We start from the raw sequence: 17,978 nt of genomic DNA, 5'->3' as shown, positions 1-17,978 counted from the left end.
ACATACAGAACCCCCACCCCATCACACATGTATCTGTGTAGCTCTCCGAATGGATCCATGTGGTACTGATATGGTACATATTCAGCTGCTACTGGATTTCACCAATACTGTATTGTAAATGTAAAGGACAGTTACACTTACCTGTACATATTCACGTCGAAGTCCTTTGACCCTGACACTGTTCCTCTCAAATGGGACCCTGTTGAGCTGCTTCATGGTGATGTTGTGTTTTCCCAAGATGCATCTGATGGTGGTGATGCTCACATGGTTTATGTTGTTGAACACTTGCCTGTCTGCAAGTATTTTCTGTCGTAGCTGGTGGAGACGGATGGCATTGTCTGCCCTCACTAGGTCCACAATGGCAAGTTCGTGCTGTTGTGTGAACAGGCGTTGGCGTCCTCCCCCAGAAGGTCTTCTAGTCGTTCTAGAGAAATACAACCACAAATTCATCGGTTTGCTTCTTTTTCTTACAGTACTTTACTGTATATACTGTATCATCCACTGTACTGAAACATCTCAATATAAGTAATCATGGTATGTTTCACAAAAACTACCACTTTGGCTACAAAAGGAGCATTAGCACCTGCAATACCCTGTACACGTGATATGGTAATGTGATATACTGTAGTACAGTACTGTAAATACATATGAGTAGAGTAGAAGGTAGAGAAGTGAAGACATACCTGTTTTCCAGTCGGAATGTTCTTATTACAGATGCCACTGTGAAGCGGCTTAGATGTGGGTGGACTCTGCCCAGCGTCCCTCATAGTCAGGCCATGGTTGATGACATGGTCCACCAAAGTTGCTCTTATATCATCAGAAATAGGGGTCAGTGCATGGCCTCTTCGACCTTGACCTTGACCTTGACCCTGTCGTCGTCGTCGTCCTCCTCCTCCTCCTCCTCCTCCTCCTCCTCCTCTTCTTCTAAACTGAGGGCTTTTTGTAGCTGGCTGATTGGTGTTCAGTTTTGCAAGTAAGTGCCTTCAGGTGTGTATTTGAGTGGTTGCAATAACCCGATGTGTTTTGTATTTTGGATACATGTGTTTTCCAAATGGCACCCTGAGATTTCATTTTTGAACGAAGTGTCTTATGTATGAAATAGAGTGTAGTAGCAGGACCAAGTGTGTTGCATAAAGGAGTAAGTGTGCTGCAGAATTGCAACTAGAGTGCAAAGCAGCGCTTTTGTTTAAGGTATGGGTACATGTTTTTGAGGTATGGTAACAAAAGCTTCAAGTTGTGTTACTTAAGTCTAAGCATGGGTCTATAGTGTTCAAGCAATGGGCAAAAACTGTAATGCTCCAGCAAAGATGATATAGTGTAAGCTAGGCAGGTGAGATGTGAGAACTGTTTAATCAACAAAAGGCTGTAAAGTCACATGAATAACAAAACACAACATAAGTTTGAACCCTTTAACAGTTCAGTTTTAGAGAGCTCTACATCATTTATGTAAAAACCTGATGATCAGATACATGTAGTACACAGATAAACCACCAGGGGGCATTTTATTTGAGGTAAGGTGGATGTTAACAATGTAATCAATCAGTGAGCCACAATTTTGATGCCTGGATATTTTTGCTGATTTTGAAAAAGTAAAGCTAAGAAATTATTGAAATAGTTAATGATATTTCAATAGGAATAGTTACTGGATTGATGCAATGTTAAATTAGTAAATATTTAGTAGATTATTTTGTGGTATCAAATTAGATACAGCAGGTATAGAAGCTCATTTATCTGTCAGTCTGTTCATTTTATTACATTTCATGTTGTGGCTGATATGAGCTCTATACAGGAACTAAAAGGGCTTAAAAATTGACTTCAATATGTTTTTATTTGTTTAATAAAACATATATATAACATATATTGACTTTTCTGCCAATATCTGATATTCCGATATTGTCCAACCGATATCATATATGCAGGCTTTTTACACCAAAACAACATAACATATCTCCTATTGTGGAATTAACACATTATGCTTAATTGTATTGTGATGCTCCACTGGATGCATACATAAATGCAACATGGCTTTCCAAATGTAAACACTGTCTGTGCAAAATAAGAGAACAATTTCAACTTAAGTTATGGAAAAAAGCACTGCCATATTGATTATGCTGCTTTGCAGTCATTGCAAATTGCAAATTTACTATAAACACTTGGAAATAGTTCCAAACCACTGACATAAGCCCCATTTCTGGAGGCGGGACCTTTACAGGAAGTCCTCTCACTCAGTCCTTTCAGCTGTTGTGTCTCTCTCCTGCAGTGGAAACAGGGCTCATTTCCACTATACAGTTCTAAGATATCAGAAGGCCGATATTATCGGACATCCCTAATTAAATATGATACAAGACAAAACTTTTCTGGCAATTATTTGATGGTTCAGACTTTACAGGGATAAGGAAATGTTATTTTATGGGAAAACATTTGACAATATGATAATAAAAATGAGTTCAGTATCCTATGATTAAAAAAACATGCACTCAGTTGGTCCATTGGTATTTTTAAATGATTTTCATAGCAGCTTAGCTTTGGTTTCTGAACTGTAAAATCAGACTGGTGAAACTAATCACCTTAATTAACAATTTCTAAGTTAACGTGCTAGAGCTCCAGGCCACTAGAGGAAGTAATGTTGAGTATTTGTAGCATTATAATAGCCCCCCCCCTTCTCTGATACTGTCTTTCTGTCATCGTTTCTCTGTATTCTCTCATTCTCTATTGATCATTATCTCTCCCACTGTCTGGCTCTCTGTCTCTCTCACTCTCTTTCATCTCTCATTAGCTCTATCTCTCTCTATTTGCCCTCCATCCCTCCCACTCTGCTCCTCTGTGCTTGTAACCCCCCCATCCCTCACTCATTTCCTAGCCTCTCACCCCCTCTTATCCACTGCTCTCCTCTCTCTCTCTCTCTCTGTCTGTCTCGCTCTGTTCTCCTCTTACCATTTACCTTTTCACGTCCCTTTTGATTTTATCTCTGACCCTCAGTAGTGAAGGTGTAAATGGATTTGCAAGTTAAAGTCACCGCAGCACAGTGTAGAACTACAGGAGCTTTGTAAACAGGCAGATCATTTCTGTGGTGGAGCAGCTGGCACACTGTTGTTTATCAGATGATGATCGCTATTTAATTAACAGAGCCAGCTATTTCTTAGTCTAGACTGAAATTACATTTTAAGCTCTGCCTCAGTTTACATGTAGGACAAGTGATTAACTGCAAATAGGAATAGCAGCTTCACCCTTGCTTGTCCCTGTAAAGTTATACATAGAATAAACTAAAACTGTGTCTGTGCATCCATATCAGAGGAACTAAATGTCATGGGAGGAATTTATTTGATACTGTTCCAAATCAAGTTATGTATACAGTATGTGTTGCAAACTGCAATGATTTTACAGCTCCAGAAAGTTTGGGTACTCTTGAAAACAGAATGGACTGGGTCCCACATGGTTTCAGTAACATGGGCCCCACATGTGAAGCCCACGTGAGCTGACTGTATGAGATCCATTAGGGATGTAAGTTGGCTATGTGGGCATGAGCATGAACAGGGCAAACTGTATGGGCCCTGTATTGTTTCAGAAACATGGGCCCGACATGTGAAGCCCATGTGGGCTGGCTAAATAGGCCCCATTTAAGGTCCATTCTGATTCCACTTAGACCTCATATTGGCAAACACAGGTGGGCCACCTTGGAAACTGCAGACAAACCCATTGGGACCCATATCTGCAGCCTAAATTTAACTCTTATGGGGCCCACATGGATATGCTGGCTGGGGAGTCACTAATTCACCAATTTGCACATGTGCAACTTAAACTTGATTTATACTTCTGTGTCACGTCAACGGTGTAGCTACGTGTAGCCCTCTGTGTTAATGCGGACCCCTACGTCGTAGCCTGACGTGCATCTCCAAAAAATCCTAACTATGCATCACAGCAACATGGATCGCAAGGGCTGTGATTGGTCCACTCAAAACGTCAGCTCCTCCGGCAGTTGCTTTTTCCAGTCTTTCTTCCTGCAACACCGCCATTATTATTAATAATGAACAAAAGGTATGTGTTTTCTGTTATTAGAGCATATAGCGCAATGCTACATGCTACTGTGACCGGAAGATAAACAAGGATACGGATATGAGTCCTCTGAAACCACCCCCCCCCCCACACACACACACACACACAGTCACACCCCCTAGCGCCATGGCGGTGAATTGCAGAGCAACGCATTCCCTTGACACAGAACTTCGAGAGGTCAACGACGAAGCATAAATCAGCCTTTAACATTGAAAATCTAAGTAAAGAAAATTCAAAGTCAAAACTGACTACTAGATATATCATTAACTTTTTAAGCAACTATATCCTCAATATGCATCTAAATCTACCTTGAATATTTAAAAAAATTGTTTAACTAAAGTATCATGAATAGAGAACTGAGCCATGTCAGTGCTCACTGACTGAGAAATAATGACAACTCTTTCAAGGAAAGGAGTTAAAATCTTTGTTGGTGCCAAGAACGTAGCAATACTAGTATCCACAAAAGCACAAGTTCTGGATTCTAAATCTAAAAAGTATAAACACATTATCAGCCTGTGAATGTCTGTGAAGTATCACATGTATAGCCAATAATATATTTCATTATTGGAATATAGTTACTGAAACTAAAATTCATGAGTCAGTGGCATTTAGCTGTTGTAGCTAGTTGGGGTTGAACTCATTTCACCCATGTAGTGTTAGGTAGTTTGAATCATAACAATGTTTCTTTGTTTTCTATGGAAAATCGTTGTCAGCAAAGTACCAGCTAATGTCAAAGAAATTATGTTGAAATGAAAAAAAGTGAATATTTTCCACTTAAATGTTGAGAAAGAGAAAACGGAAAAACTCAAGTAGGGTAAAGTACATACAAAATGTCCTTAAATACTGTACTTGAACAAATATGCATGTGCTCTTAACCACTCGACCACCTGCAGGCCATATAATGTATGAATTGGTGCAATTTCCCTTTAAGTGTGTTTGAGTCTGCAGTGATAGGTGCTGCTCTCCCTGTGGGTGAGATCTAAGCAAAATGAGGGAATGAAGAAACTTGGTAGATTTGTGCAGCAGTGTGTCCAGATTTCTTTTTTTTCCAATTTCTTGTCAACTTCAGCAGTGAAAAAGTGCTGAATCACAACTTGTAGAATGTTTGGGAGCAGCAGAGGTAGGACGAGAGGACACTTTTTCCCCCCCAGCAGACATTCAGCAGGAAAAAGCAAAGGTGGAACTGATAATATTAACAATCACTCACTTCCATTCAAGTGTTGAGAGAAGTCATACTGTTGAGCCATCATGCACTCTACCAAGGTCAGGAAGTTACAAAACTAAATCTGATCCAGTCATCATTAATCACACCTGCTGTGCTTTTTCTGCTGTGAATCATAGAAGCACCTGCCAGCCCTCTGCTGCTAACACACTCTGACACACAGCAATACATTATAGTATCCATGAGAAAGTGTCAATGCCATTCATTCAATTAATGTTAGCATTTCTCTATAAATACATTTACACAAGTCCTGCATACACAGCATCAAACCTTTTTAAGATACATGTACTTGAGTATTTTCATGCTGCTTCATAATGCTGCTACATTTCAGAAATATTGCATTTATCTGACTTAGTTAGTTAGTTATTATTAACCTCTAGATTCAGTTTAACATAAAAAATACACATTCATAATAATGCAAATCCAATTATAACATGAAAATGTTGTTTCTTCTTCTTCTTCTTCTTCATCTTCTTCTTCTTAAAATTACTATTATTATCAAACTAAATCTGGTGCTGTATGCTTTTCAGAGGACTTGAGAACACAAGGTTTGTGAAGCAAATATAATACATATTAGTAACATTTACAATTTAACAAAAAATTTGTCCAAAATACAAAAACACGCTAAAGAAAACTTAAAAACTAGAAAGTGAACTATACATAACTGACCTCACAAATGACACATTAGGTAGGGTTTCCATAGCTACGGGCTAGCCTACACAGATATACAAAGGGGCGAGGGGCAGAAACAAACAATTAACTCTACATCATAACCAAACCAGAATAACAACAAAGATTTAATGTTTCAATAATCTATTTACAACTAAACTGTCAACTGTACAACTAAAATTGTCAGACCATGAAAAACAAACTTAAAGTCTCAAAATAATAAACCATGAAAACTGGTGTATAAGCTGCATCTCTAAAATGCAATATTTTTACATTGAAAAGTGGGATACATCTACATCTTATACAATCCGGTGTGTGATCATAGGTACTGTATGTAAAAGGCCGTCCACACTAAGAACAATAACTATAACTACTGTATGAAGATAATGATGTGAGCGTCCACACCTATGAACCATAACGTTCTACAAACAGCTGTGTCAAGCATGTGCTGTATAGACTATTGACCCATTACTGCTGTATGTTGGACAAAATATGATTGTGTGTTGATCAGAAGTATCTCAGACACTAGTTGCTGTGATGTTTCATATTTACAGACCAAACTGACTCGACCCACAGCAGCACATGTTGAAGCACAATGAGTAAAAGCGCACAGATGAGCAGCTTTTATTGAGCTGTGGCAGATACACAGTATGAGTGCAGATCTGAAGAATAAATTAACTAACTTTGTTGTTTTTCCTGTGGATGGAGCAGAGGATGAAGCTTTGTTTGACTCTGGGGCTGACACAGAGTCTGAGGACAGTGAGCTTGATGAGACTTAAAACAATTAACCACACACACTGTTTCAGGTTTAATATTCAATATTCAAATTAAATTGAAAGAGTTTTGGAATATAGACAGATTTTTATGGTAACTGGATCCCAAAAGAAGGGCTGGATCAATGATAAAAATCCGATTAAACACAATTAAATGCAAACAAAAGATGTTGATGACAGTTCACTAATGTGTGCATTCATCTTTAACTGTCAGTAATGAAGTGCGTGCTGTATGAAAACAAAAGGCCATGTGCACTGTCATTACTTGAACTGTTTGTATGTACGTATGTTAACAGTGGTGGTGCTGACATGAGGTGTGGTCACCACAATAAAAGTAGTGTATTTACACATAAAGCTGTACTCTGAAACTAAGTCTCTGCATTTAACCCATATTAACCCTGTAAAGTCTGAACCATCAAATCATTGCTAGACAATTCTAATTCTATGATACTGGTGTTTATTGGACCTTTCTGATAAATCACTTTGCATATATGAATTTTGTTTTGAAAATTTGTATCATATTTAATACATCTAGAATTTTTGGAATTTATTTTTCATAGCATGTTTTATTAAACAAACAAAACATATTGACTTCAACATTTTTAAGCCCTTTTAGTTCCTGCATAGAGCTCATATCAGCCACAACATGAAATGTAATAAAATGAACAGACTGACAGATAGCTGAGCTTCTATACCTGCTGTATCTAATTTGATACACACATTTTCAACCACAAAATAAACTACTAAATATTTACTAATTTAACATTGCATCAATATAGTAACTATTCTTATTGAAATATCATTAACTATTTCAATAATTTCTTAGCTTTACTTTTTCAAAATCAGCAAAAATATCCAGGCATCAAAATTGTGGCTCACTGATGATTCGCTGGCTGATTACATTGTTAACATCCACCTTACCTCAAATAAAATGCCCCCTGGTGGTTTATCTGTGTACTACATGTATCTGATCATCAGGTTTTTACATAAATGATGTAGAGCTCTCTAAAACTGAACTGTTAAAGGGTTCAAACTTATGTTGTGTTTTGTTATTCATGTGACTTTACAGCCTGTTGTTGATTAAACAGTTCTCACATCTCACCTGCCTAGCTTACACTATATCATCTTTGCTGGAGCATTAATTAACACATTGTTATGAACTGACCTGATTGGTTAACCCTCGTTCTAGTGTCAGATATTAACCGAGGAAGATGTGACACCTTTTAAATAGTATAACACATCATTTGACACTCATGATAGTGAACGGCTCACTGTTCAACGTCACATAAAAGGTCCCCTGGTGGTTTATCTGTGTACTACATGTATCTGATATACAGTACCAGTTCACTCTCTCATTCTTCTCTCAAGTGAATGGGAAGATGAGTCCAAACTTTTGACTGGTACTGTTTATCAGGTTTCTACACTGATGATGTAGAGCTCTCTAAAACTCATATATGAAATATGATTGACTCAGTGTTACAGGGTTAATTATTAGGAGCAGTGGGCAGCTAATGCTATACACTGAGTCAGTATATAGCATCATGTATGTACTAAACAACGACTTCAGTGAGCACTATCCATACAGTAAAATGTGTTTAATGTATCTCAGTTAAGGATTCACTTAGGATTTTATTCCACTAGTTCACCAAAAAATTGTAAAAACAAACAACAGGAAAATGTTGGTAATTTAAAAAAAAAAAAATCAACATATTAGCCGGTGAAGGATTTGAAACACTGGAGAAAGCTTCATTTAATGTGAACTTTAATGCTGCGAGGTGAAATGCAGCGCAGGTCTAACATGATGAATGAGATGGATAAAAGCTTTGGCTTCTCTTGTCTGCTACATGGTCAGGCTAATGGGCTGTGGCTCTTTACAAGAGCACCGCTGACAGCACACACTGTGTTTTACTGCGGCTCACACTGCACATTGGAGAGGAAGCTCAGTGTCGCATTTACATAGAAACAAGATATTTTCATATTGTTAAAGAAAATAGATTGTGGCACGGTTTTCATTCCAGATTCTAATCAGAGTGTAGTGCATCAGCAGTGACAGTAACATTATGTTTAGTGTTGCTTGTGATCTAATGTGTTTGTGAGGACTGGCTTCTGATTAGATGCGGAGCCTGAGGTAGAAATGCAATCGATTTTAAAGGATAAGGCTGCTGATTTTCTCCATTTTTCTTACTGTCAACAAATGTTGCGCACAGTCAAACCAGCAATGACTGATCCTACTTGCTGAAGTATTGTGTGTGTGTGTGTGTGTGTGTGTGTGTGTGTGTGTGTGTGTGTGTGTGTGTGTGTGTGTGTGTGTGTGTGTGTACAGTGTGACATGTCAGTCAATCCATTTTTAATTATACAGCATCAAATGATAACAGAATCTCAGATTTGGGGTTAGCGAGGTAATTTAAGGTTTAACTCTAGGTTTTTCTGTGGTAACTGATGCTGAATGACCTGCTAACACCCTGACCACAGATCAATGAGATCACTGGAAAAAACAGTCATTATTCCTATGGCATTCAGACATGGACAAACATCCTGAGTAAAGTCCTCATCATTTATCAATAAATGTTTGATTTTATGAAAAAAGACATCACAGTCCAGGAGAATTGTATAGAATATGATGAATACAACATGTTTGAATGTTGTATTCAACAGCAAGCTCTTGGCAACAGCAGTAAGGAAAATAACTCCCTGGAGTAGAAGGGGGCTCTAGGTGGGCGGTCTGCCTTGTGTGTAGAGGAAAAGAGGGAGAGAGACACACAGAGAAGCATAATAACAACATATAATAGTAATGGAAGGTGTGGGAGTCAAGCAAGACCAGCATATATATCTAGTATATATATCTAGAGGATCCATGACCCTGACCAAGGACTAATAGCATGTGTGGAAATGTGTTTTTATTTTATTATAACTGTTATTATAACTACTAGTTCTAAGGTCTGTCTGTCATTCTTTTTTTAATTTTATCTTTGCATTTTTTCCTTTATTTGGAATTACATGTTTAAAACATTACATACAAACATTTTAATGATGTAATGTTTATTTAATTTGTTTATTTCATAAATGATATTGCTTATGGCAAGGGGGTCAAAGTCATCTTCATTCAAGGGCCACATACAGTACAGCCCAATTTGATCTGATGTGGGCAGGATCATTACAATAAAGGAAGGAAGGAAGGAGAAGAGAAGACAGGAAAGAAAGGAAAGATGGAAGGAAGGAAGGAAAGAAAGAAAGAAAGAAAGAAAGACAGAAAGAAAGGAAAGATGGAAGGAAGGAAGGAAAGAAAGAAAGACATAAAGAAAGACAGAAAGAAAGGAAAGATGAAAGAAAGAAATAAAGAAAGACAGGAAAGAAAGGAAAGATGGAAGGAAGGAAGGAAAGAAAGAAATAAAGAAAAGAAGGAGTGAAAGACAGATGGAAGGAAGAGAAGAAAGGAAGGAAAAATGAAAAATGAAAAAAGAAAGAAAGAAAAAAGAAAGGACAGATGGAAGGAAGTAAGGGTGGATGGAAAGAAGAATGGAAAGCGGGCCGGATTGGACTCCTTGGCGGGCCCGCGGGCAGCATGTTTGGCACCCCTAGATTAAGCCATATCTGTGTGCTACACGCTACACTCACTTCATTATGATGATCAGTGCTTTTGGCTTCTCATCACCTTATTCACCAAAAGTACCATTTTCTGCCCCCCCCCCCCTCCCCCCCCTCTGTGCAGGAACATCAGTTTTCAAGGTAACAGCCTCGGATGCAGACGACCCAACGTATGGGAACAGCGCCAAGATAGTGTACAGCGTGCTGGAAGGACAACCCTACTTCTCTGTTGACCCAAAGACAGGTAAACCATCTACAACCCTACTTCTCTGTTGACCCAAAGACAGGTAAACCATCTACAACCCTACTTCTCTGTTGACCCAAAGACAGGTAAACCATTTACAACCCTACTTCTCTGTTGACCCAAAGACAGGTAAACCATTTACAACCCTACTTCTCTATTGACCCAAAGACAGGTAAAAGATATACAACCCTACTTCTCTATTGACCCAAAGACAGGTAAACCATCTACAACCCTACTTCTCTATTGACCCAAAGACAGGTAAAACATCTACAACCCTACTTCTCTGTTGACCCAAAGACAGGTAAACCATCTACAACCCTACTTCTCTGTTGACCCAAAGACAGGTAAACCATTTACAACCCTACTTCTCTGTTGACCCAAAGACAGGTAAACCATCTACAACCCTACTTCTCTATTGACCCAAAGACAGGTAAACCATCTATGCTCACTGTAAATGTTTAAATGCTGCTCTGGGAGAAGTTCAACCACAGAGCTGTAAACTAGCTAATGATGACAAAAGTCGAGAGAAGCTGCAACGCTCTCTTTTTTTTCTTTTCTTTTTACTTTGTTGTCTGAGTCCATTAAGTGTTTAGGAAAACAGTGTAATAAAGGAAGTGTAATGATGCAGGTGGTGAGCGCCTATGAAATGCTTTTATCACTGCCGCCAAATCTTTAATGGGATGAGTGTCACAGGTGGAGAAAGCCTTCAAACAGCCTCCGTCTGCTCCATTATTATTATTATTTGTTTTTTGAGAGGGTATGTGTGTGTGTGTGTGTGTGTGTGTGTGTGTGTGTGAGTGAGTGTGTGTGAGTGTGTGTGTGTGTGTGTGTGTCTCTGTGTGTGTGTGTGTGTGTGTGTGTGTGTACTGGAGGTTGTTTACTGTGTAGAACTCAGGGATTTTCAGGAGCCCCTGCTGGTTCTTGTCTTCTAGTGATATATTTAGCACACATATGTTTCATAGGCTGAAAAAAAGTTCTATATTCTACATTTTAAAACTAAAATATCAAGTAGAATATTCACTACCAGTATCAATGTCAGTTTTATCCACAAAGGTGCAGTTAACCCTTACAGTACATGCTGTTCAGGTCACATTTGATCCGTTCTGACATTTGACAGTTGTAAAAACACCCCAAATGTTGTATTTTTGTATAGGTGCTACACATGTTTGTCCATTGAGGCTGTTCTGGGTCAAATGATCTCTGTATCTATTGCCATGTGTTTTAGTGAAATGAATAGTTAATAGTTTTAATAATTCTTTTTATGATGTAGCAGTGAAGACTGATGGCTCTAATGGTTCTACAATAAACCCCACACTTCCATAAAGTTCTGCTCATTTTACCTTTACATTAAATACATTTCCATCATTATTGCTATGTTATATTTTCATGTCTTAGGTCAAATAGGACATGATATTGTGTGATAGTAGCTGTTTTTTCTCCTAGAAAATACACTCTCTCTGCTCTCTGAAACATGAATCAAGGTTTAATCACATTTATTGATCAGTCTGATCAACTATCAACTATGGTTTCTAAACACATCTGTGGTTCAAAATGTGGTATAGACACTTTTTATGAGGGGATTCTTAGACCTGGTCAATTTTGACCCGGGACATACTGCAGGGGTGTAGAACATGAAAAGTATGTAAGGGTTAAGACAAGCAATAATTACTTGCATAACAGTATGGTCAAATAAAAATATCCATGCAAGTTTCAATAAGGATTTAATATCATGGCTAATGCCTCACTTAGATGAGATTATCACCTCATACATAATATTCCTGCAGAAGGAATCATATTATTAAACAGCCTTTTGTTCTTTAATGCAAAAGCCAGCGGGTAATTTACCTGATATCATTCTATAGTTGGTGTTTTTGCATAAAACAAATCAGATATGTATGCCTTGAGCCATGCTTTCCAGCACAGACTTGAAAAATGTAAATACCTCCCCCAGATACCTGATGTGCAGTGGGATGCTGTCTGGTGCTGCAGCATCTGTCTGAGTCACTGCTGCATCTGTCTCATCCCCCACTCTGATGTCCCCAAATTGTTTAGTTTCCACTCCAGCAATACTGTATGATGCAGTGTATGTGTGGACTCAGCAGTAAACACACATGCCTGACCTTGCTTAATTATCTAACCAGCACATCCTCCCATTTCTCCATGGACTTTATCTTGGTCAGGGTAACTGTTACCCCACTACAACCTTTTCCCCTGTAATTTACTCCACATCTCCCACCAGTCTCCCAGGCCAGCCAGGCAATGTTTCACAACTGTTTTATTATTTACTGGCTCGTTTATTATGGTTTGTAATATTTGCTACTGTTTGCTTTCCACAGATAGATAGATAAGAGCCTTCCCTCCCGCTATGACCGATTGCCTGGAATGTACATTATATTGAAAGGAGAACTCCACCAATTCTCCACATCAGAGTGTGTGTTCCAGATGTTGGACAGTACTACTATATATATGTAGAGAGTAGTAGCCTATACAGCTGTTTGTGTTTCTCCAGATGGAGCTGTGTGAAGATGTAAAAGATAATCAGAGTCTGCATAAATGAGTCCCAGCAGTGAGATGTGAAAACCATTGGAAGAGAACCTAACCTTATTTGGCAGCACTTTGACCTCACACAGCCATCCACAGCTGTACTTTTTCCAAGGATAAATGAACAGCATGTGTCCAATTACTGTTGTCTGCATGGCTCTCTCACGAGAACTCGGACATTTCGTACACCAGTCACAGACGTGCTAGTAAATCCACTCCAACACAATCTAAGTTGTTTCTAAGTCTCTCTGTTTTTGAAGCATCGGACGGCTATAAAGTAACACAAAGTTGAAGGTTTCTTCCATTATGATCAATACAAGCTATGAAAAATCTAATATGGTGAAGGATTTGTAACTGTGCTGCTTTGAAGAAAAAAACGTGCTCTGTTGCTGGAGGTGAGTTTGTTTTGATTTGATCAGTAACTGAAATATCACATTTCCTATGTTATACTTCTGATTCAGCGCTGATCTAACACCTGTAACTGATGCTTTGTTTCACAGTTCTCATGTGCACCTCAGAAAAAAAGACAGGATTTGCACATCACATGAACTGTTGTGACTTTTGTTACCTTTCACTTCTACTCATCTCAAATGTAATGACAGTGTGACAGTCACAGGACACACAGTGTTCTTAGTGAACACATTAGTGGATGCAACATCTTTCACTTCAAAAAATCAAATTCATCTCCATCAGTAATACTCCCTTATCCCTATCATACTGTTCATGTTCTACACCCCTGCAGTATGTTCTGGGTCAGTATTGACCCGGTCTAAGAATCTCCTCATAAAAAGTGTCTATAGCAAATGTTGAATCACAGATGTTTCAGAGAGCAGAGAGAGTGTATTTTTTAGGAGAAAAAACATCTACTATCACACAATATCATGTCCTATTTGACCTAAGACATGAAAATATAACATAGCAATAATGATGTAAATGTATTTAATGTAAAGGTAAAATGAGCAGAACTTTATGGAAGTGTGGGGTTTATTGTAGAACCATTAGAGCCGTCAGTCTTCACTGCTACATCATAAAAAGAATTATTAAAACTATTAACTATTCATTTCACTAAAACACATGGCAATAGAACAGCCTCAATAGACAAACATTAGTAGCACCTATACAAACATTTTACATTTAAAATATTTGATTTTTTTTGCATTTTGGGCCACTTTAGGAAAAGTCATCACATTTCAGGGTAAAATCACTTCGGGGTGTTTTTACAACTGTTAAATATCAAAACGGGTCCAATTTGTCCTGAACAGTGTTTAAGGGTTAAATATTTGTAGTCAAAACAGTGAAGTCAGTGCATTGTAAATCAAATGACAGAGGTGAGAGAATGCTCTGTCCCTGTATCTTGCCCTTTTTTCTCCCTCCACCTCTCTTCCTCATTCTCTCCGTCTCTACCAAACAAAAGCTTTTCTCAGACATGATATTGTGTCCATTAAAAAAACAAGGGAGAAGTCCTTGTAGAATGTGTACACAGAGAATATCAGTGTCTCCTGTGAGAGTGTTTATCAGAGCGTATTACACTCACTGTGAACAGAGTTAACTGGAGACAGTAATGAAGTTTCAGTACTCAAAGTACAGCATCTGTTGGCCCTGTGTGTGTGTGTGTGTGTGTGTGTGTGTGTGTGTGTGTGTGTGTGTGTGTGTGTGTGTGTGTGTGTATGTGTGTGTGTGTGTGTGTGTGTGTGTGTCCTCACACAAAGTCGTCTTCATGAGACATTTTTTGAGTTTGTGATCATTTCATTTATAAGTATGCAGCGTTTATTGTGCATCCAGTTGGATATAATCATCTATGTCTGCCTATTGCTTTTGGCAAAATAGAATATGATGAATAATATTCATAGTTCACTGTCAAAATAGATACCTTGTATGCTTTGTTTTAGTTGTCACATTCTACATTTCCATAGACGTCTCTAACAAGAAGTCAGCATCTTATTCTTTTGACTCAAACAATGTCAGAAAATGGGAATAAAAACAGAAAAGTATACATATATAAATCTAATGTATTAAGAGTATTTCGAACCATCTTTTCTGTGTTTAAATCTAGCCTGTAAAATCAAAACCAAAACCTGAGTATCAGACAGTCTAGCCCCTGTAGGCTTGAAAGGTGGCTCTGAAAAGTTTCCTTCACAGTTGTAGTCAGGTTATATTGATGTCACTTTTCACTGTTTCCAAAGTTGGCCCACTGTCATGGTTTGGGGGGGTAGGTGGGTGTCAAAGCATTCAGAAACTTCTCAAACCAGTCCTGCAAAAATAATCCACTTCTCTGCTGTCAGTGTACACTTGTTATTTGTCTACACTGCTTTTTTCCTTTATGTGTTTATTTGTACACATGAGATTGCCCACTTCTGTTCAGTTCTTCAATCTGTTCCTGGCCAAGGTGTCAAAGTATAAGTATGTGCAGGTTTAGCAACTGTATTTATTTGATGAAATGCAGGCTTAGGACCTTTTCATAGTTATTATTTTAATTTTCAAAATGTTATGTCACACAACCGCAAATCTTAAAGTCTGTGTAAAGTAAGAATAAATATGTGTTCTGTGTTTGACATACCACAGAAAAGTGTGTTGTTAACCACCCTGCCAAATTTGAATGATTAAAAAAATCACCAAATATATGAAATTAGCTTCAAAATTGTGTAAAAATCAGCCTCTTTCTCTGCTACCAAATGCTGTGGGAGTTGACCTATTTAATGTGTTTAGAAGAAAATGTCTGAATTCACTTTACACAATCTTTAAGTTTTGTAATTAGATGATGGTAATCCATTTTTACAATTAAGACGTTAGAGGAAGACTGGAGAGGTGTATAACAGAGTTGGGAGTAACGTGTTACTAAGTTATGCGTTACAGTCCTTTGATGTAATGAATAACGTAACACATTAGGTCCACAGTCGTAAGTAGCACAAATTTGCACCCTTACTACTTTTTTGGCAGGCAGGCACCTGGATACGTGCTACTGTTATATCACTGCACATATGTACGGCAGCTCAGAAGGGACAGCATTCACTTCATGGAAATATTCACATTATTTTGAATTTATGAGAGGAAAAAAGAGCAAGAACATTACAGTAACATGTACGTTGTGTGTGTTGGCCTGTAGTAGTGATGTAGATGTGTTTAAAAAGCCTGGGTGTAGTTTATAACTTGAATGTGTATGTAACTAGTTACTATTTAATAGCAGTGACTTTGTAATGTACTTAGTTGTAAATGGCACCAAACAATCAGTATTGTTTAAGGGAATCTGCAGATTTACTCAGAGTGCAATGGCCTCTGCTGTCTGGGAGAGTGTGAGACTGTACTGCCTACATCAGAGGTTGCAGACAGTGTGCTCACAACCTCATATGTCACACAAATTGGTGTGAAAACATGCTTGGCCCCTTTACAATTGGCAACTAGAAGACAATCAAAGAAATAAACAGAACAAAAGGGTCAAAACTCCCAGATGGTGGACAAACAGCACACAGGTGGTCACAAAGACATACACCAGAAGGCACAACAGGACAAAGGCAGGAAGGTTAAGTAAAGGCTAAGGATGCTGAGAGGCATAGATGATTTGGCAGACTCAATACTGGCTCCACCTGTGCCTGTAGAACATTAAAACAAGTGTGTGTCACTAGAAACCCCTGCTGAGTGTCCTTTCTGACCAGAGTAGGAGATTTTGGGTTGGGAATACTCAACTCCGAATTTGTCAGAGGAAGACTGGCATCCGTGAGACAGGAACCAGTGAGATTCTGGTATTGCTAGAATCAGGAAGTACTTCCACCATTTAAGTAGTCCCTAAAGTGCCCTATGGGGCGGCTATGCCTCAGGGGTATCGGAAGATTGGCATTTTGATTCCCGCCGGTTCGATTCCCAGCTCATCCAGTCCACATGTCCATTTGGGGTTAAATATCTTTTTGGGCAAGACACTTCACCCCAAACTGCTCCTGATGGCTGCACCAACAGTGTATGGATGTATATGAATGGTTAGTTTCCTCCTGATGAGCAGGTTGGTACTGTGTTGTAGCTCCTGTCATCAGTGTATGTGTGTGAATGAATGAATGTGACATGTAGTGTAAAAGCCCTTTAAATAGTAAAAAAGACTAGAAAAGTGCTATTTATCTACAGTCCATTTACCATTTACACTGAATCTTCCTGTCAATGGATCCTATATTTTACCCTACATCATTTCCTTCCTTACTTGAATGGTAAATGCCTCAATATTTCAAACCTGACATCCTGACTTTGCCATTTAGGGTTTGTGTTAAAAAGTTGTAACCTTGTAAAAGACATGATAAAGCTCCCGTCAGTCACAGATTATAATGACTATATTCACAGACTGAGAAGTACCAACCATGACCAGTGAACTGAGCTTCATGTGTACAGTATATGCCCATTTAACATTTGAAAAACACATTTTTCGTTCCACAAATAAAAAGTTTAATAAGCAACAAATTCATTGTTACTCAAATCAATACACTCAGTGGTTTTTCCCGCTACAGCTTTACTTGTTCTGATGGCTGATGTTTGGTTATGTTAGCAAACTTAAACTACATATTACTGTGTAACTAACATAGGTTAGTCTGTTAAATGACATTTTACAATTCTGTACTTGCTCTACACTTAAGACCATTGTCCTGTAATTGTCATTTATAAATACAGTGCCATCTTCAGCCGTTTCATATGCTCACTTACACTGGCCTGTAAGATGATGGTGTATCCTACAGAACATCTTGGTGTCAGTGTTGTTTCTTTGGGCAGTAAAGGATTAAACTTTTACGAAGTGTATAATCAAGGTGACATTCCACTCAAGTGCTTTAGGAACAAACATTCAACTGCTGTGGCTCTGAAAAGTTTCTAGGCTTGCTTCAAAGACGATGGTGGCTATAGTCAGCTTGGATCTGCAGTT

General features: G+C 38.3%; 1 protein-coding gene across 1 annotated transcript in view; it reads left to right on the top strand.

Moving 5' to 3' along the window:
* Positions 1–17,978, top strand: part of LOC128369195 (cadherin-18-like) — a 207,895-nt gene that overhangs the window by 61,642 nt on the left and 128,275 nt on the right. Inside the window, exon 3 of the mRNA XM_053330195.1 lies at positions 10,427–10,546. Coding sequence (XP_053186170.1) covers positions 10,427–10,546 — 120 coding nt within the window. The remainder of the gene's footprint in view (positions 1–10,426; positions 10,547–17,978) is intronic.

Source organism: Scomber japonicus, chromosome 12 (assembly GCF_027409825.1).
Source record: "Scomber japonicus isolate fScoJap1 chromosome 12, fScoJap1.pri, whole genome shotgun sequence".
In the NCBI taxonomy this organism is placed as follows: domain Eukaryota; kingdom Metazoa; phylum Chordata; class Actinopteri; order Scombriformes; family Scombridae; genus Scomber; species Scomber japonicus.
This window is presented reverse-complemented; position numbering and strand designations above follow the sequence as displayed.